General features: G+C 32.3%; 1 protein-coding gene across 1 annotated transcript in view; it reads left to right on the top strand.

Moving 5' to 3' along the window:
* The first annotated feature begins 2,749 nt into the window (after nucleotides 1-2,749).
* The window catches only part of LOC145291760 (corticotropin-releasing factor-binding protein-like), a 201,697-nt gene continuing 179,172 nt past the window's right edge, over nucleotides 2,750-25,274 (top strand). The window contains exon 1 of the mRNA XM_080137715.1: nucleotides 2,750-3,686. Within this exon, the coding sequence (XP_079993841.1) occupies nucleotides 3,624-3,686 (63 nt within the window). The 5' untranslated portion in view covers nucleotides 2,750-3,623. The remainder of the gene's footprint in view (nucleotides 3,687-25,274) is intronic.

The following is a 25,274-nucleotide window of genomic DNA, read 5'->3' as shown; positions in this document are numbered from 1 at the left end:
ATATATACGCTTTGGGATTTCTGTAAAAGTCTGAGGACGCTACATACGGCCAAAAAAAACAGCCGTGTAGCTGAAACAATAATGTAACTTAACAGAAAGATACGGTAATAAAAAAAATAAAAATAAATAAAAAATAAAACGCATATTTGCTCTACAACAGTATTGAGCACTTTCTTCAGTTTTCTATTAATTACAATCTCCACTGAATATATTTATATATATATATATATATATATATAATATATATATATGTGTGTGTGTGTGTGTGTGTGTGAGTGTGTGTGTGTGTATGTGTGTGTGTGTGTGTGTGTGTGTGAAACTTTTATGCACATAGTTTGTTCTTTACTGGATGTTTCATAGCTCTAACTTAAAATATAACTTCCGATTTTGATCGTATCTATAACGCTTGCACACATACACACACACATTGTATATTTATGTATCTATTTCAGGATTTATTAAAATGTTATTTTATAATAATTTATAACTGTTTTAAAAGAGTTTGATATCATAACAAAAAATACTAGGTAGCATAAAATACAAAATACATTTTTTTCTCGTCAGTAAATTTAATAATAATAATAATAATAATAATAATAATGAAAATAATATTAATAATAATAATAATATAAGCTCTATACAATGGCTAAATAATGAGCTTTTCTTCTGTAATTTAAAGTACGATGTGTTCACTATACCATTCTAATATATATACATATACACACACACACACACACACACACACACATATATATATATATATATATATATATATCGAACGTATATTGTAATACACAACACTTACATATATATATATAGTAATATAAATGTATATATATATATATATACATATATACGTAATATGTAAAACACACACATATACTTAAAAACACTTAAAAATACTGCCTAATATACGTATGTGCGCGTCAACAATAACATACGCACACATATTTGTGTTTCTACACATCGATGGAAGCACACACACAAACACACACACAACCCCCCCCACACATATATATATATATATATATATATATATATATATATATATATATAATATAATATAAAGCTGAATGTGTGGATCAGGTCACGAATAGGCTCCTATATTGTTGACTATTTTAAAAAACGGATTACATATAATAATAGAAGATGTATCGAGACACAGGAATCGGTATGTTTGCTCTGGGAGAACGATGGTTCATTAAAATTGTGGGGTCTGCGTTCGCGCCAGGTCCACAAAGTATCGCAATAAAAAAATGTAAAAATTAAAAAAAAAACGTTTACAAGTGTTTTTGATATAGATGTACATAAGAATACTTTGATAAGTATGTTTTAACTTAAATAGGTATGATATAATAACATTCTGGGGTCAGCGTTCGCGCCTGGCCTCCATGGAATGGAAATAGGCACAAACTTTAATAAAGACTTTTCATATCTATCTGCGTGAGTATACTTTGATAATTATGTTTCAGTTTGAAGAAATATGGTATAATAAAATTATGGAGTGTTCGTTCGCACCTGACCTCCATAGAATGGAAATATATCACAAACTTTAACAAAGGTTTTTTAATATAGATCCACAGAATAGTGTGATAAGTGTTTCAGTGTGAACAGGTATGGTATAATAAATTATCGGGTTTATCTATTTTATTTTTACTTTCATCATATTTTGTTTTGGTTTTGATACCCCCAAATACGAAGCTATCTCATTACAACCCTTCCTTTTCATAACCTATCATACTTTCATAAATCAGAGTCCATTTTCTGTGGACTTTTTTTGAACCTAGTCAACGACGGATACTTTTGCTAGTATATATATATATATATATATATATATATATATATATATATATATATATATACGTAATATGTAAAACACACACACATATGCTTAAAAATACTTAAAAATACTGCCTAATGTACATATGTGCGCGTCAACAATAACATACGCACACATATTTGCGTTTCTACGCATCGATGGAAGCACACACACACATACACACACACACACACTCACACACACATATATATATATGTATAATAGGTAATATTTCTTTAAACTGAAAACTAGGTAGAACGTACCAACTTTTCTGTGTTGTTTTTACAGATTCGGGAAAATTTTAGTATTAATTAAACCAAAACAATGTCATGAAAACAGTAACATAAAAACAATGTCATAAAAACAATGTCATAAAAACAATGACATGTTGTCAATAAAAAAAAGTGCTAGAATAGAAAGTACAAGATTAAAAGTAATGCGTTTCTAGTTTACTGTATCTTTCATTTTTTTCTTTTTATATGTGTAAGATGGGAAAAGAAAAGGACATATTTACTCGGTGCGTTAATTCGCGTGGCCAAGCTATGCTGAGCGCGTGTAGGAGGCGTATATATGTGTATACTGGATTGAAAATACCAAAAACTGTGTATCCGTATGTAAGGGGGGTTGCTAAAAGCGGCAGAAGGAAAAGGGTGTTATTGACAAGATGATAAGTATGTGGAAGGAAGAATAAAAACGTGAAACGCGAAAGAAAGTAAACATATAAATGGGCGCGGTTATTTTGGAAATGAAGAGGAAGAACAAGTAAAAGAGGAAAAAGGGGAAGAATAAGAGGAAGAAGAAGAGGAAAGGGGAAGTCTCGGATTTTATTGTGGGTTGGCGAAATATTGGTTGAATAGAGAGTGGGAGGGTGTGTATGCAAAAAGTGGTGCGTCCCCCTTAGATAAACCAGAACATCCTCACCGACTGGTCAGTCAGGCTGCGCTTTGAAATCGTCAGAATATACGAATAAGCAAATAATACTACTACTACGACCATTAATAAGCAAATTAACCTTAGTATTATTATTATTAATAATAATAATAATACTAATAAAATACGACTAATAATAATACTAACAAAATAGTTGCAAAAAAGTATAACATTACTAACAACAACAAAAACAAAAAAACAAAACAAAAAGACAAAAACGTAACTAACAGCTAAAGATCAATGATGTAAAAATATTAGCCTCAAACCAGGACGTTAAAAACCTATCTTCAATTAAAACTGGAAACTAAAGAGAAGGGAGACTTCTAAATTCAAGAGGAGAGGAAGACTCGAGCAGAAGTTTAAGGAAAACAAAGAAGCCAAAACAAAATATAAAGAAATACAAAACTAAACAAAGTAAAAACAGACGGAAATAATAGCCTCAAACCAGAACATTACATAACTATAAAACTTATTGAATTGAAGACCCCAAAGAAGAGCCAATTTTGAAAATCCGAGGAAAACGAACGATAAAAAGGAGACAAATTTGAATAGAAAAAAGGGTAAAAAGCAAACAGTTGGGTGATTAATTAAGGAGATTTAATTATATATAAAAAAAACATTTTTCAAATTAAAAAAGAAGTATATTTTAGTAATTAAACAATTTTTAATAAAAACAAAAGAAAAATCGGTTTATATTTACTTTTTAAAAAGGAATGGAGAAATAACATGAAAACCATTGACAGTCTGACAAGTGTAAAACATTTTTAACGTATTAAATAATTATTCAACGGGAAAAAGATATTCATTTTTTGTGAAATACTTTTTTTCTTCTTAATAAGTCATATTTATTCGCTCGTTCACTCCAAATCGCAATATGAGGTTATTTATTCTTTTCAACATTCTCTTACAAGCCGGACTTGGAATCGTCCTCACTAAGGTAAGTTCCTTTCAGTACTTTTATATTTTCCCCTTTTATTACATGGATTATTCGGACTACTTATGATATTTTTTTACCTTCTTTCTAAGAGATTGTAAGGGTTTGATAAAAGTGTTTCTGTGGATTCTGGATTCGAACTTGGTCAACCCCTCATTTGAAATGTTAAATTCACAATGCCAATGTAACTTTCGACATTCTTCAGGATCGTCTTCTCGAACTCGGGAATTTGCACCAAATTTCGATGTGAACCCTTTATTTAATCCTCATGAGTTTATTATTTTTTCATTAGATATTACCGACGAAAAGTAATTTTTAATTGTTTTCTCAGTGTCATCTGTATTGTAGGATTGAATCTTCAACCTTCGAAAGAGTGTAATTTAGAGCTTATTAATAATTTTAGCCGTTGCATCAGGGATCCATGTCACCAATTCTAGTATCCATCCTTAACGAAAACATTCTGAAACATAATTTCTTCATTGGTACTTATTTATTTCATCTAGTACCAACACTAAAAACCCATGCGTTTCGCAAAACTACGAAACAGCGGCCACAATAGAGAATTGATCTTTGTAATCAGAAACAATGCAATTTTTTGTACTATTTTTCTTATTCGTCTTATTATTCGCATTCATTTTTTGTATCTTTTTAAACCTTAGAATTGTCTTGTCGAACCTGAGGATCGTTATGAAACTCAGGAAACTAATAGTATTTTAAAACTGAACATTTGATTTAATCAACGTATGCATACGTTTGTTGTTATAGTCACAATGTTTCGGCTGATGTAATCTACGATCTTCTTTGGGTGTACTTTTTCAAACCTACGAACTTTCTAATCGAACATGAAAATCTTAAGATCAGGAAACTGAGTATGTTCAATTCACGAGAGTAGATTGCTTTTGTTATACTCAGGATGTTTCAGCCGATGTAATCTCCAAACTTCTTTAAGTGTAATTTTTCCAATTTTAGAACTTTATTTATTCCATGAAGGTAGATTGTTTTCATCCTATCAGCCATGATTATGTAAACGTGTTACTTGTCATACTAGTCTTAGTATCGCTAGTATTGAGACTAAATCTTAAACCTCTAGAAAACTGAGAACTTGAACAAGGTCGATGGTCAGACTGTCCGAAACATTGTGAATATACCAAGCAATGAGGATAGTAGTCTGAATAATCCAAATAATAACACGTATGAATTCTCAACTATAAAATTTCGAAACTATATTTTTATCACAAAAAAATCAGAGAATTAAATTTTAATAAAAATTTCTGTACTTGTACTTTTTTTTTATAATTTATATATTTTATTAGGAATCTAAGTTTTCAATCTGAGCGCCAAATAATCGTCAGTCTAGTAAAAGTTTGGCGGAATTTGGAGTTTGGGTCACATTAACGCACATACCCTATAACGTTTTTTTAGGTTGTTTTTAGCGTTTCTACAATAAACTCTATTCGCTTGTCGCGCTTAAATTTGAAATCACATTTTTAAACCTTAAATATAAAACGCAATAAAATATTGGCGCAAAAAGTGTTGAATTTCATCACCTAAATTCTAACCCTAACCTAAATCCTCTTGTTACAGTTATGTGATAATTCCCTAATATACTTGCTTTTAATTGAAATAATCTGTTACGATCGAATATTGGATTTGGAATATTGCTTTTTGTAAAGTATTGTAACTCAATTGTAAGAATTTTGATTTATCGAATTTTGCATTTGAAATCTCCAGTTTTATTTATAAAGTCACAGTTAGACAGACCCATCTTAAGAATATACATTTTTAATATATGTTACTGTTCAGACAATATATACATATATATATATATATATATATATATATATATATATATATATATATATATAAGTATTATTCAATAATAATTATTCAATTTATACCTAGAGACATTAGTGTTTCATGCTTACGTAATCACTACGGCAGAAATTGTCATCTTACATTAATACCTACGCAATCATCAATGTAAGATGACAATTTCTGCTGATCGGGAGATTCGAACATAGCCATGTAGTTTACTTGAACTCCATTTGTTAAGTCTTTATCTCTGAGTCACCAAAACAATTGCTTCAATAATTAAGGGAATTCATAACTAATAAATGCTCAATTCGGGCGTAGACATTAGGAAATCCAGAGTGCCCAAACGACGGAAGTCGTGAACCTTGCAAAAACGCTAATTGACTACATTTTAGTTTATACTTCCTAGGCAGTGCCCATCATTAAGAGTTCTTAAAGAGGCTTGATAATTATAATTTAATAATACTTATTTATTTAAACCTATAGATACTAGTGTTTAATGCTTACGCAATCACCAGTGTCGGATTACAACTCCTGCTGGTATGGAATACAGTTTTAAGTAAGGGATTAGAATTAAATTAAGTAAGTCCCCAAAACATCTATGCGATCATCCTTTCACGAAGTCCCTAGTAAGCTTCGCTAAGCTGGATTCGAAGGCTGATAGTGTCGTCCATGATTTCTTGGGCTCTGTCTACCTATACGGTATCTTTCATGTAAATGTATATCTATCTACCAACATATTATATCTATCTAATTTTCAGTCAGTGTCTGTGTTACTTTACCCTCTGTTTTTTTTTTCTATTATTTATGAATTTTTGCTTCATTGTTATTTTACGCATCTATCAATCTACTGATCCATCTAGAAATGTACATCTAATGTTCGGACGATTAATCCGAATTGAAATCAGAAAAATCGGAATTTTTGGAGGTATCGGAATCAGTATCGGCATCGGAAAAATATGTGCCTATTTCCCGATGCCAAAAACGATTACTTTGATTTTTTTAAATTTGATTTTGTATAAAACAAAACTTTCGACTTCTGATAGTAATGATAAAATAATGAATATTTATTGATTTTAAACAACCAGTGAAACTAAAATTCATAGATAATTCCCCACAAATGTATTTTTACGTTTGAGAAAATATCTGCACATTTAACAAGTGCTTTTTACGGTAATCAGAAAAAATAACAACTCTATAATTAAATATTTAGGGATTTATACAGAATCGGAATCGGTAATTGTATCGGAATCGGGAAATATGTTGGAATCATCCCATTACTATTTGTATCTCTCTCTTTTTCCCACTCTCTTTCTTTCTTTCTCTATTTCTTTAGATATGATTGAATTGTTTGGATTAGAGTAAAGACATGATTAATATATTTCTGATCGTTTCAACTCTTACTTTCTCTCTCTCTCTCTCTCTCTCTCTCTCTCTCTGTTTTTCTCCATACGCCACAGATTACGTAGTATTATTTCAGCTTTGTTATCTATGGATTTCTTTATTATTTTCGACCGTTAACAAACAGAGAATGTGAAAGAGGGAGGAGAGATAGAGGAGGAGAGGCAGTGAAAAAGGCAAAAGTTATAGAACGGAAAGAGGTTAAGGAGAATAAGATTTTTTTACTTGGGTGTTACTGCTTCTGTCAAAGCCCGGAGCGGAGGCCACTCTAAGATAAGTGTTAATGAGTGTTAGGTAGACAGTGCGACAACATTTTGATGATCAGTAATGGTGGAACTTTTAATTGACTTTTAAATACTTTTAACCTCTCTTCAATCGATACAATTTATTGTGTATTTAACTTTTCACTTTTCAACTTTCAATTTCCGCTTCTATTCACTTTCACTTCATGAACTCCACCTGAAGATGATTCGCAGTCCAATCGAAAGCGCTCGCGATAACTATGGAACTTTCATTAATATTTTCGGTATTGATATTAAAAAAAAATAGAGAAAATCGAAAAAAAAAATCAGAATCAAAAATAAAGGTATATTTGTTGTATTTAATAATATCTGCTTGAACACACACACACACATACAAGCACATCATGAATGAATGACAAAAATCTATATTCCATAGTTCATGATGTTGACCATCTTACAATTTATTCCTTTAATTTAGTTGACATTTACAGTTTGTGACAGTATCTATTTCATAGAACACAGTCAATCACTTAATTAAAATAAACTGCTCTTTGACAGGATTAAAAATATAAACATTGGAAGAGAAACTGTAAATACTTCATTTATGTTTACATTACGCCAAAATAGCGTAATGTAAACATATAATTAAATATTTACAGCTTCTCTTCCAATTTTTATATTTTTAATCATGTCAAAGCATACTTTATTTTCTTTTTGATGGATTGATTGTTGCCATTTCTTCTGATGAGTTAAGGCAACAGAAATACACTGATTGATGTAATAATTAAATGATAGATTTTGTGCTACGAAACAGATACTGTTAAGAATTGTAAATGTAAACTGATTTAAAGGAATATAGTATATGGAGTATAGCTTTTTGTCATTCATTCATTATATTGTTCTGTAATTACATTGAGCTTCTTAAATAAGGATTGGTATATATTATAAGGAAATAAAGTATATTTCCACAGATATATATATATATATATATGTATATATATATATATATATATTTATATATGTACTCTCTCTCTCTCTCTCTCTCTCTGTCTATATATATATATATATATATATATATATATATATATATATATATATATGGTGTGTGGAGGTGTATGTGTATGTGCAAACAGTATATTTTCTTGAAGACAAAAAATTCACATAGAATAATATCACATAAAATTGGTCGATGTATCTGTCGTAGCCGTTTTGAGCCTTAGCCATTTCAGATCCCTCTGGATCCACTTTTAGCAGGAATTTGAAGTTAAGTCGTATTGGTGAGCTTTTGCTGGAACCACACGTCTGCATCGCAAACAAGTACTAAAATGCCTGTAACGCAGGAATGTTATTGGTATTATAATTCTAACACGTTTCCCGCTAAAATGTGCTAATAAATATATAAGAATTCACAGTCTTTACAACCCCTTAAGATCCATACAGAAACATCGGCCAATTCCAGCTAATAAGGAAATTTGAACGGATCAAAGTAAAAATATGTAGACAAAAAATGCGCATTACACTCTACGTTCATAAACTAATGTTCTGCACTTTAAATACTATTAATGTAATCAGAATCGATGAAATCAATCATTTTTCAATCAAGTTGATTTATTGTTTGCTGTAGTTGAGAACCCATCGAGGCGCACCGGTAGGAGGCTTCACATCTTTTCCCGCGATTACTTAGTCAACATTACATTGTAGTGTACATTGCACTGTAGAGAACCTACTGCTGATTTTATAAAATAATATTGTAGTATGACTTTAATTAAAGTTAAAAATTCAAAAGTCACGTATCATGGTTCAATTGTGCTATAAATAGAAACATTTGTTTAAAACGCGCCTCTGTCTTATTAAAAACACAGTAGTGTTTTTTATATGTCGAGTTTTTCTGTTTGCGCGGTAATAAACATTTTCAAATGCACTTTGGATATTAATATGTTTAATTATACAAACATCATTACGTACATAAAAAAGAGTTTCAGTGGATTCAAATCTAAGAAAATAAAACTATACAACAATTATGTATGTATATTTAGGCATCACTTTTTCTCGTAGGCATATTTCATGAAATAAAATAGACGTTTTTTTGTGTATTAACTATATTTTCTATTCTTTCCAACTTCCAAATAACATTCTTCACTTCTGGCAGGAACTAGCTAATGTAATTGCAATTTTTATTATAAGTTCGAATACTTTCCAATCGTTCAAAAAGGTTTATGAATTGTTCCAAAAAAATTTATCTTTGACGATGAATCCTGAAGGATTGGAAATAATCGGACTTATGATAAATATGGCGATTTGGTGATTGCATCAGCCAGTTCCTGCCAGAAGTGAAGACTTATTCAGAAATTGGAAAGCATCAAATATAGAATTAATACGATACAAAAACGGCTATTATATTTAATGAAAGAATTATATATATATATATATATATATATATATATATATATATATATATATATATATATATATATATATACACACACACAGTAGCGTCCAAAACTAAGGGACAACATTTTAAAACCTTATATTTGTTAGAAATAACAACTGTGAAAAGCTGAAATTTTGACAACTGATAGTCGTTATTCTCCATAATAACATACTAAAATTTGAATCAGTTGCAAAGGATAGAAAAAAATGTAACAATTATTTATTTATTTTCAAAATAGGAACGTCCAAAAGTAAGGGACAAATCGAGAAAAACAATGTAAACAGCCAAAAAACAATAAAAATACATGTACAATCAATATTTAGTAAACGCCCTTGCTTTCAATGACAACTGCATGCCTTCGACTACAAGAACGAATTAGTTCTTGACAATACTCGATACTAATGTTAGACCATTCTTGAAGCTTCATCCACAAATCCTCCGTTTTAGTGGCATTTGTTTCAATAACTTTCACTCCTAAGATCTTCCAAACATTTTCTAATGTATCTAAGTCAAGACTTTGCGGTGGTCAATGACTAAATTTCGAAATCTTGCTCGCTAAGGTAACTCATTACCACCTTTGCCTTGTGACATGGGGCATTATCTTGTATAAAGTTAGCCGTAGCGAAACATGAATTCTGTATTATTGGCACAACATGATCTTGAACAAGGTTTTTATAGATCTACGCATTTAAACGAGTTTGTAACCAGACAAGAGACGTTGTACCTTTGCTAGAAAACTTTCCAAATACCATGATGCTGTAGGCCCCAAACTTGACAGTTTTCTTAGTACGCTTTGCACTTAATCTTTCACCAATACGTCTCTTTACATTGTTTTTTTTCCATCATTTCCAAATAAATTAAACTTACTTTCATCACTAAAAAATACTTTTCCCAATTTTCATATGCCCACATTACATACATGTTTGCAAACTCTAATCTCTTCTTATGCTTCGAACCCTGCCTACAAGGCTCTGGGAACGTTTCACTTTCTCTGAAATCTCTCTAATGGTGTGCTTTTCCGTGTGTAGATTCACGATAGTTGTCTCACAGAGTAATCAAGTTTTTGGTGTTTCGCCGTGGTGCCGGATGATGCAACGTTTACAAATGACTAAATAAGACTTAATCTTAAGAGGAAATCCAAGCATTTGAATATAGCATACTGTTTACATTGTTTTTCTCAATTTTGTCCCTTACTTTTGGACGTTCCTATTTTGAAAATAAATAATTGTTATAATTCTTTTTTCTATCTTTTGCAAATAATTCAAATGTTAGTATATTAGTATGGATGATAACGACTACCAGTTGTCAAAAATTTCAGCTTTTCACAGTTGTTATTTCTAACAAATATTAGGTTTAAAATTTTGCCCTTTAGGTTTGGACGCTACTGTATATATATTACCATTTCTGACAATGTGCGTAAATGAATGAAGAACGATATGTAATTTTCATTACACCGTATAATATTTTACATTTTATAATATTTAATATTTAGATGGTGATCTAAGGACATCCACAGCTATAAGACGGGATTCCCGTAAAGTTACATTAATTGAAATAATTTGCGATAATTTATAATGTTTATCTACCCTATAAGTCAACCTGGCCTTTTTAGGGAATTAATAATTAAACTTTATACATTCATGCCCAATTCGCGAACTCCTTAAATTTCTATTTTTATTTTAATTGTAAATAAGATATAATAAATTAAAACATATTTTCTTTTTTATGGATGTCAAATATGAACTTCGATTCTGCGTTCAAAACAAGATAGATATATAAAAGTACTCTAAGTAATGTAGCTTAAGAATATGCTTGGATATCAAAGTTTAAAATATAAGAAAAGTTATAATGGTTTTTATATTGATTTATTGATAACTGAGATCAATATATTCTAATTATATATATATACACATACACATATATATATATGTGTGTGTGTGTGTGTCTGTGTCTGTGTGTGTGTGGAGAGAGGGGGGTTGTGTAGTTTAATCGAATATAAAATCCTCTGTGCAGCTTAATTTTCATAAATATTTGTTAGTAACTTACTACCGAGCTCTATTCACATATTCAACGCTGATGAATGAAATACTAAAAACCGATGCATAAAATACTATATCTTCTTATATCATTTCATATGGATTAATGAAATTATATATATAATATAATATCGGGTTTGGAATCCTGAGTTCGGATGTGTCTAACTGATGAGCGCAAACGAGGGCGAAACTCGAGTCTTGTGCTTCCGGTTCGTTGACTGTCATGGCTCTTGTGGGTTGCGACGTTGTTTGATTGTGGAAATTATTATATAATCTCTCACATTCTGAATATATATCTATATCTATCCATCTATCTATCTATCTATCTATCTATATCTATATCTATCTATCTATCTATCTATATATATATATATATATATATATATATATATATATATATATATATATATATATATATATATACGTATGTATAGCTTTATAAATATCAAATTTTATTCTCGTGGCAGTTGATAGTAAACCAGGTGCAATTTCTTTTTTGCTAATGGAGTCAAAAGTAGCTTCTTGGCGGATTTCGAATCTTCCGATCAGTAACAATCGTAACTTGCTGCACTGATTACCGCGAAAGCATGAAACATTAGCGTTAGTAGGCATAAAATATAATTATTTATAATTTACAAATATATATATCCACACAGACACACAGACACACAGACACACACACACACACACACACACACACACACACACACACACACACACACACACACACACACATATATATATATATATATATACTAGCTGGGGGCGCCCGGCTTTGCCCAGGCGTAAAATACGCTGAAATATGATATTTTAATTCGTCCAGATTTCGTATATATTATTGTAGAGTCGTGATTTAAAATTTTTAAAAAAGTATTTGGGTGCGATCAGCTAGAATCGAAACCAAACTGAAACATGCAATGCTGGTGACGTTATCACTGCTTCAGTATGACACGCATATGAACTGAGTAAAACTTAAAAATTAAAAATAAATTAAGATGAATGTACAAAATATATAACGATTTTTTTCAATTTTGACCCTTTTTTGCCCCTAGGACTATTTGAACCGGCTAAAGACCCACAAATGAACAGTCTGTAAAAAATCTAATCATTTGATGCCCCTAGCGCTACTCTGCACTTTTAGTTTTGGAGGAGATAGAGTTTGAAAATATGGAGACAGACATATAGCCTTTTATATATTAGATTTTATGTAACAATATTTATGTGTTTTATATTCGTTAGATCGATTTTCGTGATAAACAATTTCTAAAGCAAAGTTAAACTCAGTAGTCACTATTTGGCCATTCACAGATTTATATGTTTTATCTAATAGAATTATAGAAGATGACTAATTATGCTGTAATATCATGCTGTAATGTACTGTTATTATTGAAGCAAAAACAATCTTTTATGTTTTTGTGGAGAAAATTCACAATATACGTTTTTGTTATTACATGAATACTTATTAATCTTTAGTGATAATAATAGTCAGATAAAAAAAGAACTTCATAACATCCAGGTAAAAGAATCCAGGCAATACATCTTTCAAGTAAACATCAGAATCATCAAGAGCGATATAGTGTTGATATAAACCAAAATATCATACTTAAAACAAGTAAAATGTCAGAAATACGCATCCAGTGTAGTTTTGAAAACGTTTTCTAGACATAAAGGCAAATTCAGTCAAAAATAATTTAAAGTTTACACAAATAAAATCTTTACATTTAACCCATAAAAAGCCAACAATCCTTTCCATATTGACAACTTTGACGAATCTTGTCGCGATAATATCAAACTTAGAAGTGTTTGCAGAAGTCATAAACTAATCGGGGGTTTTGATTCAAGCTGGGTAGTGTTACCATATACATAGTATACAGAAAGGAATTCACTTTATTTGATGCCTCAAATATCACATTAATATCGTCTAAAACAACAAAACAATTTTACTTATCATGCACCGATATATTTAATTCAGATCGTAAATCAATGGAAGAGTTTAAAAGACACTTTAATAATAAAAGAAAATATCAACAGTACTCCTGAAGTACGTTTTTTTTTTGGGGGGGGGGGGGGGGTAACCGTTTATGAAGTCCAGAAGTCATTATATGACAAATATGTGATGATCAGTAATGGTGTAACTTGGATATGGTTTAATTATATAGAAGGACGGCTCAACAAGTACTTATTAACATTAAACTTGAAAACGGCCATGTTACAGTAAACTGGGAAGCAACCTATAGCTTTGTGTTCTACACACGGATAGTTCCAGGGAAGAAACTTTGCTCATTGAATTTTTTTGTTTGTTTTAAGCAGAGATAGCGAGGGAACTGTTTGACATTCGTCGTGGCTAAACAAATATGTGCACATATGTGTTTTACAGTGTTTTACAGAAGTACTACAGACAGAAGGTTAGTCAAGCACCTGTCATGAAAATAACAAAAGAACAGATATAGGCTCGCAGCGTCTCTTCTGTGAGAAAGAGGACATTGAAAGGCGAAAAGGTTTTTGCCTACTAGATTTCGAAGGCAGTAAATGGTACTCCAAGCAGTTTCATCCCAGATGTCGCAACTACACTCAATCAAAGGGCCATTATCTATCCGTATGTCTGTCTATCTATCTATTCCTTACATTTCTATTACTCGTTTTACCTCGATGTCTTCTATTCTCCAGTTATTAACTGTTTCCCAAGTTACACTTAATTCTGGTGGTTTTTCCTGAATACTTTCTCTCTGTATTATTTAATTGGAATTCATTATTGAGATGAGTATTATTTATTAATTTTATTTATTACGGACTCACGATGTTTCGGCCAACTATTCCTCTGGCCTTCGTCAGTTGGTAGCCGCAACGGATAGGAACTCTGAATCTCCTGACTGCATTACGGAAGCCAGTAATTGGAGTGAATGCAGTCAGGATATTCAGAGTTCCTATCCGTCGCGGTTACCAACTGAGGAAGGCCAAAGGAATAGTTGGCCTAAAGATCGTTTACTTTCTCTCTATATCGATATAACTATATTTCTTCCCCGCCCCCCTACCGCCTTTTACTATAATTCCGCCTACGTAAGTCCAAAACTATCTATCCTATATAAAAGTGATAAAAATGTGTTCGTTACTTTCATAAAGTTTTTTGAATAAAAGGAGCGAAATATTATTAAGTAAACACGTTTTTGAATTGATTTGTCTTCTGTTATAATTAGTAATCTACAGTTAATTTTGTACCTGCCTTTATTTTTCTGATAGCAATAAATCATGACGTTGTTCAGGATTGTATGAGGATCGATGTTTACTTTTTCACTCTGCTAATAACAAGATATTTGTTTAAACTGTAGCCTTTACGCGTTTTGCCCCCTAATATAGTCGTTAAAATGTTAAAGGAGTTAAAATGTTAGAAAACTGTCTCAATTAGTGTGTCATCAATTATTATTTAAATCAGATATAAGCATATGCAGTTTAAGTGTGTGCTGTGCGAATAAGCCACTTACAGATGGTAACACATCAGTATTCGGCTAATATAGAGAAACATTAGAGATTCGGAGTGACTCCCATTATGTTACGTCAATCAAATTTATACACATAATTTTATTTCGCTTCAAAATAGATTATACTTGAAGTTTCAACGGAGATTCGACACCAATAGCATCCATACGAAAAGAGAGAACTTAAAGATTCTCTCTCCCTCCCTCCCTCCCTCCCTCCCTCTCTCTCTCTCTATATATATATATATATATATATAAATCCGTATTTCTGTCTGTTGATTTACTGACATTATTGATGACGTCATATCATTGCGTATGTATACATATCGATAACATCGTAAATGTTGACGACATAAGTGACGTCATATATAGCGTCATAGAAATAACCATGTATAACGTGAAGACTGGGGCACAAAAATGAAATTCCCCGAGCAACGCAAGGCAGCCTACTTTATATATATATATATATATATATATATATATATATATATATATATATATATATATATATATATATACCAGACATATAACGTACATTGGTATAAAATCAAAACTCATCGTTTCAAAGTCAATAAAGAACGAACATTCACACATAGACGCACACACGTACGCAAAGTGCCTTTATATATATATATATATATATATATTAGCGGGAGTACCCGGCGTTGCCCGGGTGTTTGAAGGTGTGTGTGGTGTTAAATAAAAAAGAAACCAGGGGGGGGGTAAAAGTTGGTAGGATCGAACCCGAAGCCCTTAGGCGAAGTTTGAAAATAAAATCGGCTAGCCAGAATGAGTTACTGAAAGATGTTTGAATTTATTTAAGTAAGAACCAAATTGACAGATGCGCGCACGGAAGTCGTCGAGCGTTACGACGACGACGACGACGACGACGTCAATGACCAGGTTTGTTTGTTATAAGCGAAGTAAAAAAAGAAAACAACGTTAAAACTTAAGCGGGGGTAATCAAAACATCGAAAAAAAATACTAACGTAAGGCAAACGAACGATGAAAACAGAAAAACGAACACGTGAAAAATGGCTTAAATAAGCCTGTTTTGATATTAAAATTTAAAAAATCGGTGGGTACCCGGGTGTGTTTGGATGTGTGGTCGGGGGTGGATAAGCGGAGTAAAAAAAAAAAACCAGAAAAACGAACGTTACGTGAAAAATGGCTTAAATAACACTGGTTTAATATTTAAATTTATAAAATCGAAAAAAAAAGACATCTCACCCAAAACGTTTAGATAACGAACCAACGCGCTAATCAACTGAGCTAACGCGAGGTATATGAAATTTAGTCAGTTTTTCAACTATTAAAATAAATCAGCTCATGACGTCATCTGACGCATGCGTAGAACTGGTCGTCGTCACGAGAGGACCGTTTTTGTTGACACCCCCCCACCTGTCGAAAATTGTCAATTTCGGAGTGAAAAAATGAACGTTTTTGGCCAAATTATCGATATTTTTCGAGCGTAGGATGGAGCTTCAATAGGATACTGAGTTAGTGAATTTTCGTCGTGTCTGTCGAAAGTTTTCAGCAGACACACAAACATACACACATACACACATACATACATACATTTTCGCTTTTATATATATATAGATATAAAAGCACGTTGCCTACGTGCATCCGTCTGTGTGTGAATGTTCGTTCTTTATTGACTCTGAAACGGCTTAGCCGATGAGTTTTAATTTTATACTAATGTATGTTATGTGTCTGGAATATGATTTATATCGAACTGCATCTGATGACTATCGAGAATCAGTAATCGAAAAAATCTAGTTAATGAAAGGACCGTCCGATTTTGATCAAAGTTAACACCTTTATACAGTCAAACATCAAAATTGCATTTGAGCAGTTTTATCACAAGCAGAAGGACCCGGCATATAAAATTAATTAATTTTTATATAATTCTTGGTAACAGTGCGTCTCTATTATTTGCTGAATGTAATTTTTGGTAACTTGTTTTGTTGATTGCATTTATTTTTGTTGTTCTTACATTTTCTTTCTTTTCTTCTCATCCTTTTACTATGTCTTTTTTGTTTTCATTTCTACCTTTATTTCTTCTTGTATATTTCTATCTTTCTGTCATTGTTGATGTCTTTATATTGCTGATTTGTTTGTTTTTTTTCGTATTTTTCATTCATGTTTTTTTCATTCCCAGCACATTAAATTTACGCGTTTTTAAATTTTAACTTTTTTCTCTTTTTCCTTCTTTCCTTTTCTGTCTTTGTCTTTCTTTTTCTTTCTTTGTATGTGCATTTATATTAATGCGATAGCGTCTGTGTTATTTTATCCGGGGTGTTTAATTGTTATGTACTTGCATTTCTTGTCATAAATAATTTTACCAAAAATGCTTCATAAGTTTTGGTTTCGGTTTCAATTATGGCTGATGGCACTCAAGTCACCTATTTTTTTTATAAATAATTTTATCAAGAATGCTTCATAAGTTTTGATTTCGATTTCGATTATAATGGATGGCTCTCTCATAATCTATTTTTTTTTCTTATAAATAATTTTATCAAGAATTCTTCATAAGTTTTGGATTCGGTTTCGATTATGGCTGAAGGAACTTAAGTTATATATATATATATACAGATATATATATATATATATATATATAATGACTATATATATAGTGACTATATATATAGATGACTATATATATATTGTATAGTTTTAAAGGTTAAAAACTTCAAAGACTATATATACATATTTGTTTTAGTATATGTGTGCTAGCATATATAGGCCACGGAGTCTATTTTGTACTCTGTCAAGGCAGGATAGGCTGTTTTTAGCAGCTCCTGCCCAGATGTGGAAGCAGTACTCCACACTTGGATGTACTTGGCTTTTATAGATAGAGAATTGTATCAGCAGTGATATATCTACTGGAGCAGTAGAAGGATCCCTCCATTTTTCCAGCGATCTTGGCAACAGATTTGATGTACATGTTCAATTTCAGATCAGGAGTAAAGGTCAAACTCATAAGCTTGTCAAAACATGGAGCCTCCCCAAGACGAGAACCATCCAGTTCAATGCCATTCATGCCATTGCATCACCCGCTCAAGATCAGAGGAGAGAGAATCAGAGATAACTTTGTCATTTACGGCCTTTGACGTGTTGCCATAGATGGTCGTATCATCAGCATTGGTACCAACGAATGATTTAAGTATGTGTTTTGGGAGATCATTGATGTAGATCAGGAAGAGAGTTGGGCCTAGGATGGAGCCTTGCGGGACACCAGCATTAATACTATGAGCTTCTGATTTTTGTCCATCAACCACTACTCTTATGAGCCTATCAGAGAGAAATGATTTAATAATTGAGAAAACATTTCCAGTTATACCGTAGCTGGAGATCTTGTGAAGTAGGTCTACATACCCTATTGAAGGCCTTTGATATGTCAAGAGAAATTGCCCTAGAAAGGAAGCCTTTGTCGAGAGATTCACTAATCCTATGGGATATAACCGTAAGCACATCTGCTGTAGATCTAGCAGAACGAAACCATATTACATGCCACTAAGAAGGTTATTTCTGCTGAGGCGATTGACTATTTAATATGGATTCCAGCAATTTACTCAGGACACAGAAAACTTGTTGGTCTTTACTGAGAGGTAGAGTACTTGTCACCTTAATTCTCAAATACATATTCATGACGTTTTCCAGGGTGTTGAGAAGCACTTCTCTTTAAGGCAACGCTTAAAGAGTATTGTAAGTATGGGGGCAAGTTCTGGTTGAAGCTTTTTCAACACTATAATTGGAATGCCCTCAGGGCCAGTTGCTTTGCTGGAGTCAAGGTTCTTGATTAGCTTGGCGACTTCACGCACATATATTTGTATGTTGTATAGCGTGTTGTCTGTTATAGGAGGAAATACGGTGAGTTGCTGGGCTTGGTCGCATAGGGTAGAATTAGTTGCAAAGTTCTTGGCAAATGGTTTGGCTTTGTCAGATGCTGGCGAGATTATCCCAAATCCGTTGATGATGGTTGGGATTGGACGCACGCTTCTGTTCAGGATCCTGTTTGCTATTTGTCAAAACTGGTGGGAACCAAGCCGCTGCTCAGCTACTTTGGATTTAACGGACTGAGCATATAGCTCTCTTGCATGTTTTATTACTCTTTTACAGTGGTTGCTGACAGTCCTGAAAGCAGCTTTAGTCTCAGTACATCTATTACGTTGGTAGCTATGGAAAAAGTGATTTCTGTGCGCGATGGCAGCAGCACATCCTGAGGAGAAGCTGGTTGTTAGGTTTTTGTTAGAATCTTTTGGATGGTATGAATCGTTCTATACCTACAATTAACCATTCGGTCAGGTCTATAGAGGACACCTCGTTTTTAAACATGGAATGCAGAGGTAGATCAGATACAAATGTACGGAAGCTATCCCAGTCAGTCATAGAGTATCGTTTTATTTAGTGGTAAGAGAAATGCTTTGCTTATGGTTAGGGCTTTGGTTGTTAAAAGAAGAAATGTGGCATGATATTCTGGTCTTAATTAGACTGCGGTGGCGCCGATATTAGTGTGCATTTTATGATGTGTTTGGGGCATATTATTGTTGTTGATTTATATTAAGGAGATGTTTAAATTTTGTTCATTGAGGCAAATATAAGTCGGATGTTCAATGTTGTTAGTGTTAGGATGAATATAAGAATTATTATTATTATTATTATTATTATTGTCTCACATGGAGCTTTCATACAGATCATCAAAGATCTGAGTGAAAACCTGTGGTGTTCTCTGGAAGCTGAGAGACAAGTCTCCCCAACGTCCAGCACTCTCCACCCCCTTCGATAGCATTTACAAATAAATTTGCGTTATCTCAACAGCCTCACACCATTGACTTTTCGCTGGCAGCGGCCATTGGTCTGTACTGGAATTTGAGTGGCACTAAGCCACCCAAAGGTGCCAGTTCTCTTTGCGCTTGTCCAGCGGAGGTCTGGTCAAGGCTCGCTCCTCGGTCTTTCCGTCCTCCTTGACTATTCTCGGCTATTTTGTTTAACACTTTATTTGGGGGGACGGTGATGGGACAATGGGAGGGGCTGCGTGATGGGGATGTAGAACTTGTTAATAAGCAGCTTAAGTGTTCTTCATGTTTTGCCTCTGCAGCAGTTTGTCCGGCTCACGCATGTAGTTCATGTGTATTATTCTCCGCATTCAAGGGGTTTCCTTTATATTTCAGCCGTTTTCATTATCGTTAATCGTTGTATCTTTGCGCCATTCCACTGATTCCAATTTCTTCCATTCTTTTTTCAAAGTCTTTTGGGATTGTTCCTAGTGCTCCTACTATTATAGGTATTATTTTGATTTTCTTCATCATCGAAATCCTTTTTAACTCTCAGGTTAACTCTGTGTATTTGCTCCGTTTCTCCTTTTATTTCATACTCACCCTGTGGTCAGCTGGGACAGCAAAATCTACGATTTTATAGGATTTTTCTTTCTTGTTAATTATTACGATATCTAGTCTTCTCGCTTGAATGGGTTTGTCCGTCTGTATGCCCATGTCCCATAGGATTTTGTGGTTCTCGTTTTCGAATACTGTTGCGGGTTTATGTTTGTACCATTTGTCTGTACATTCAAAATGCAGTTGTTTGCATAATTCCTAGTGTACCACCCTCCCCACTTGGTCGTGCCAGATTTTGTATTCCTTTTGGGCCAGTTTGTTGCATTCACTTACTATATGGTTTATCGTTTCATTTCTTTGTCCACAGAGTCTGCATTTACTGTTTTATTGTGTTTTATCGATCTTTGCTTTGATATGGTTGGTTCTTATCGAGTGATCTTGTGCTGCAGTTATTAGGGATTGAGTTTCTCGGTTTACATGTCCTTTTCGCATCAATGTCCAAGTGTTTTCGTTATTCTCATCTTCTGTCATTCTTATGAATCTTCCGTGTAGCTGTTTCTATTCCCATTTTTATTTTCTTGTTTTGTCATTTGTCTCTCTTTTTTGTTTTTTTAAAAAGTTTTCAGTGTCTCTCGCTGTCATAATTATCCTTTCAGTATTTTGCATTATGTATTTTTAGTTCTTCTTTTTGCCATTCATACATTCACACAGTTTTCTATGCAAACAAGTTCTCTGTCGCCGTCTTTCCTTTTCACGTAGAGTCTCTCAATATCATCCTTTAGGTGTAGTGCATTGTGTATGATCATGAGTTTCATGGTCTTCTGATCGAGCTGTCTCAGTTCTTCTTTTGTCCACCCTATAAAAGTCCCAGAGTATCTTACTAGTGATGCTGCCCATGTATTTATACCTTTTATTTGGTTTCTGCTATATAATTTCGTTTCCAGAAGTTTTCTTGTTCTCCTGAGGTATTTCTTTCCAATTCTCTCTTTCACTTCTATTGCTTTGATGAATACGCTTCCAGATTTCCCAAGTATTTATAATCTCTTCTTCTCCTAGTGCTCTCATCTCCGTTTGGTTGGGTAGTTCCATATCTTCTGTCGTTTCCAGTTTTCCCTTTCTTATAACTAGTAGTGCGCACTTTTCCATTCCAAATTCCATTTGGATATCCTGGCTGAAGATCCTGGTAGTGTTAATTAGTGTCTCCAGCTCCTTTTCGGTCCTTGCAAAAAGTCTCAAATCGTCCATGTACATAAGGTGGTCCATTTTTTCGTCTGTGCTAGGGAACTTTATTATTATTATTATTATTATTATTATTATTATTATTATTATTATTATTATTATTATTATTATTATTACTACTATTAGTAATGTGGTAGTTGGAAGGCTGACTGTTTAGCTCGCTTATTGGATCAGTGATTCCATCATATGGAAGATGGAGAGGGAGGGAAGATGACGGCGGAATATAAAAATCTATTGTGGGGGGAATTACGGGGTAGCTCTGTTATTGTGCAAGATTATATAACATCGCTATGGATGCAATCATTGTTAAGTGGACAAAGCTTGTTATTACAAGCTTTGTCCACTTAACTACTTTTAACTAGGAAAAGGCATTTTTGGGACGGACTTGATTTTTGTTGTTAGATGTTAATATTCTTTGTTCTAAATGAGGCATAGTTGAGTAGGAAATTCTTATTGAGTTTTTATTAAAGATAGAACTATATTGATGTGGGTACTTGAAGGAATTTTGTACAATGTTATAAAAAATTCTTTAAGTATATAAATTTTAACATTTGAACTAAATGAAGAATTAAAGCAGATGTCTTTCTTTCTCCTAAGGCGGTTGTATAGGTTAGGAGTATTAAAATTAAGATATTGATTCAGATTATGGTGGTTGCGCGGTTTATTGTTGTATATATCTTGTGGTTGTAGCTGGTTTATTACGGGTCATGTTGTGGGTGATCATGAATCTCAGGCGGCCTACAAATAGGGTAAGATGCTCATATTTGACTTTTTATTTGTATCCAGAATTTCTTAAGGCATTGTTGAAAAATATGGCACTTTGGTTAAAGTTTTTTGTCATCGGAAAGAGCAGAGAGCCTTCTTGAGACGAAGGGTACTACAGACTTTATAATTGAATTAGTTGAATTGGTTAAAGAACTTATGAATGTATAAGAGTGTAAGGCGAGGTTTATTATAGGGGCTACATCTCTCAGTATTGAAATTGTAATGTGTAGAAAATCAGAAGTTTTTTTATAGGTCCGATAGTTATAGAAAGGCCGAAGTTATGAAAGAAATCATGTAATTTCTTGATTGTATTATTATATTCTCTTGGCATGGCTTTTCTGGTGAATAGGGCGTCGTCTCTATATATGTTTAGATTGGTCTTGGAATTCTTTGTTCTTGCCTATATTTTTTTAAATATATAAATATATATAAAAAGAAGAGACTTAGACGGAAAAATCGATTGTAATATTTATGTATTATGTTTGATACTGGGTAAATTGTTTAAGTTAAATGGATTTTTTTATTTTAAATAAAATATTGGATGTTATTTTTCTAATTTTTTGTTCTTTTATGTGTTTGTGTTGTGTTTTGTGTTCTTGTTTTTATTATTTAATATACTGATGGTTTGTATTATAGTTATTGGAAATAATGCTAGGGTTTACACTTGCGAAGTATTTTTCTGTGGTTTTTAAAATACATTATTTTTTACCTACATTTTCAGATGTTACTTATTTGTTTTTACACCATTTAAATTGTATTTAGAAGAGATGTAATAGTAATAAACGAACAAATGTATTAGTAATACTATGTAATATAATTGTTGTTAAGATTCGCTGCTGATAGCAAAAATGGCTTTTATTTGTAATTTATATTTGCTGCTGAAAATTACTCTAAGATAAATTTCCAAAAAGAAAAAATGTAATAATTGAAATGTATTATTCTTAATAACACGCATGAGTTTTCTTTTTCAAGACAAGTACTACTCAGAAGCAAATCGATTTGTTAGATATAGTGCCACTGCGCTTTATATCGTGATTTTTGTAAATTTTTCTTTCTTTCAATTATTTAGTTCTGTTCTTTTCTGTTCTTGCCTTTATCTATTTGTATAAATATATCACGGTTTTTGTTCTTTTTTTTTCTCTCTCCTTTTCCCTTTTTAGATTTATTTTGTACTACATTCCCTTTTACCTTTGCTTTCATTCGATTTTTTCTTTTCCCTTTGTCCTTTATTTGTTTCATTTCTTTCATTTTAATTCTAATATATTTGTTCCTGCGCTTTGTTTGTTTCTCTCTCTATCTCTCTCTCTCTCTCTCTCTCTCTCTCAAATCCTCTCCTGTTTCCTTGTCATTTTCTTTTTTTTCTATCATCATTATAATAGAATTGCGTTTTATTATTACTTTATTTTCACTACTATTTTTTAATATTATTCTTTCTATTAATATTTGTATTTGTTCCGGCCTTTTAGTTATTTTTCTATCTCTTTCTCTCGTTTGATTTCCGTTTTACTTATTTTGAATTTGTTCCCGTCTTGTTTACCTTCTATTTTAATTTTAATTTATTCTCTTTTTGGTTTTCGTTTATTTATTCTGTGACTCTTTTTCAATTTTATTTCTTTTTCATCCATTTATTTGTTTCTGCACTTTGTTTCTTTCACTTGTTATCTTTGTTTTCTTGCGTGTTTCTTTTTCTTTCATATTTTCTCGACATTGTTCTGACTCTCTTTACTTATTCCGTCTGCTTTACTATCTTCCTCTACTTTTCATCAGCGGCAAGCATCTTTTCCACGTAGACTGTTCACAATAGAAGATTCGAAAAACAAAAAAAGAATTCTCATCGTTTATTTAATTTGAAGTTACATTTTTCTCGCACGCTTCAGTTTCATATACCGAGGTGGTTTAGTAAGAGCAAACTTTTACTTCCCAGTCACAAAATTCGCCCTGATCTTATTATCATCAAAACATGTTTATTTATACACATCTACACTAACCCATATATGACTTTTTTGTTGTCAAATAGATCCAAATTTCACAATATTATATTGCAATTCTATCAACGCATTATTCGAGGTGGTTTAGTAAGAAAAAAACTTTTGCTTTCCAATCACAAACTTCGCTCTGACCTTATTATCATCGAAAACATTTTCATTTTTACATATCTTAACTAACCCATATATGACTTTTGTTTGTTTTTCTTTTTATCAAATGGATTCACATCTCACAATTTTATATTTCAATTCTATAAACGCATTATTCACTAAATTCTAAACTTTTTCGTCACATTTATTATTACTAGCATCTACACCATCTTTCAGGAGCACTTTTACACGGATTATGTATACACTGTACTCTATATACTAGCACTATATCTAATATTTATTAGTAACTGAATATCTTAATTTAATAATATGTTGATTGCATACTACATCGCATAAAATGCCGAAATATCGCTGTGCAATTTATTAAGTTCAATGAGTATACTCCAGATTTGAAATGGAATACATTTGATCCGTAGCTACAGTTGCTGAGAAAAAAAATAATTATTGTACAACTTCAGAAAATACCTGACTCTCGATTTGATACTCTACTTGTATAATAATCAGATACGTTTTAAAATTCAGAGTACTGCTACCATATCAAGAAGATGCAAAATCGATTTAGCATTAGTGAAATTAATTTCTTCTGTCCCCTATAGGAACTTTCTCGTAGAAGAACCGTTACTAGTCTTTATCTACTCCATTCTTGTTTCTATCGAAAATGTTATACTGCTCTGCAATCTTTGGCTTTTCCTTGTCAATAATTCACAGCAAACATTCATTTCTCGTACACTTTCCTTTCCTCGTCTGTGCACTGTGC

Source organism: Euprymna scolopes, chromosome 2 (genome assembly GCF_053919585.1).
Source record: "Euprymna scolopes isolate OS-2025 chromosome 2, ASM5391958v1, whole genome shotgun sequence".
NCBI lineage: Eukaryota > Metazoa > Mollusca > Cephalopoda > Sepiida > Sepiolidae > Euprymna > Euprymna scolopes.
Note: the sequence above shows the minus strand (reverse complement) of the source record. Positions and strands in the feature narration are given on the sequence as shown.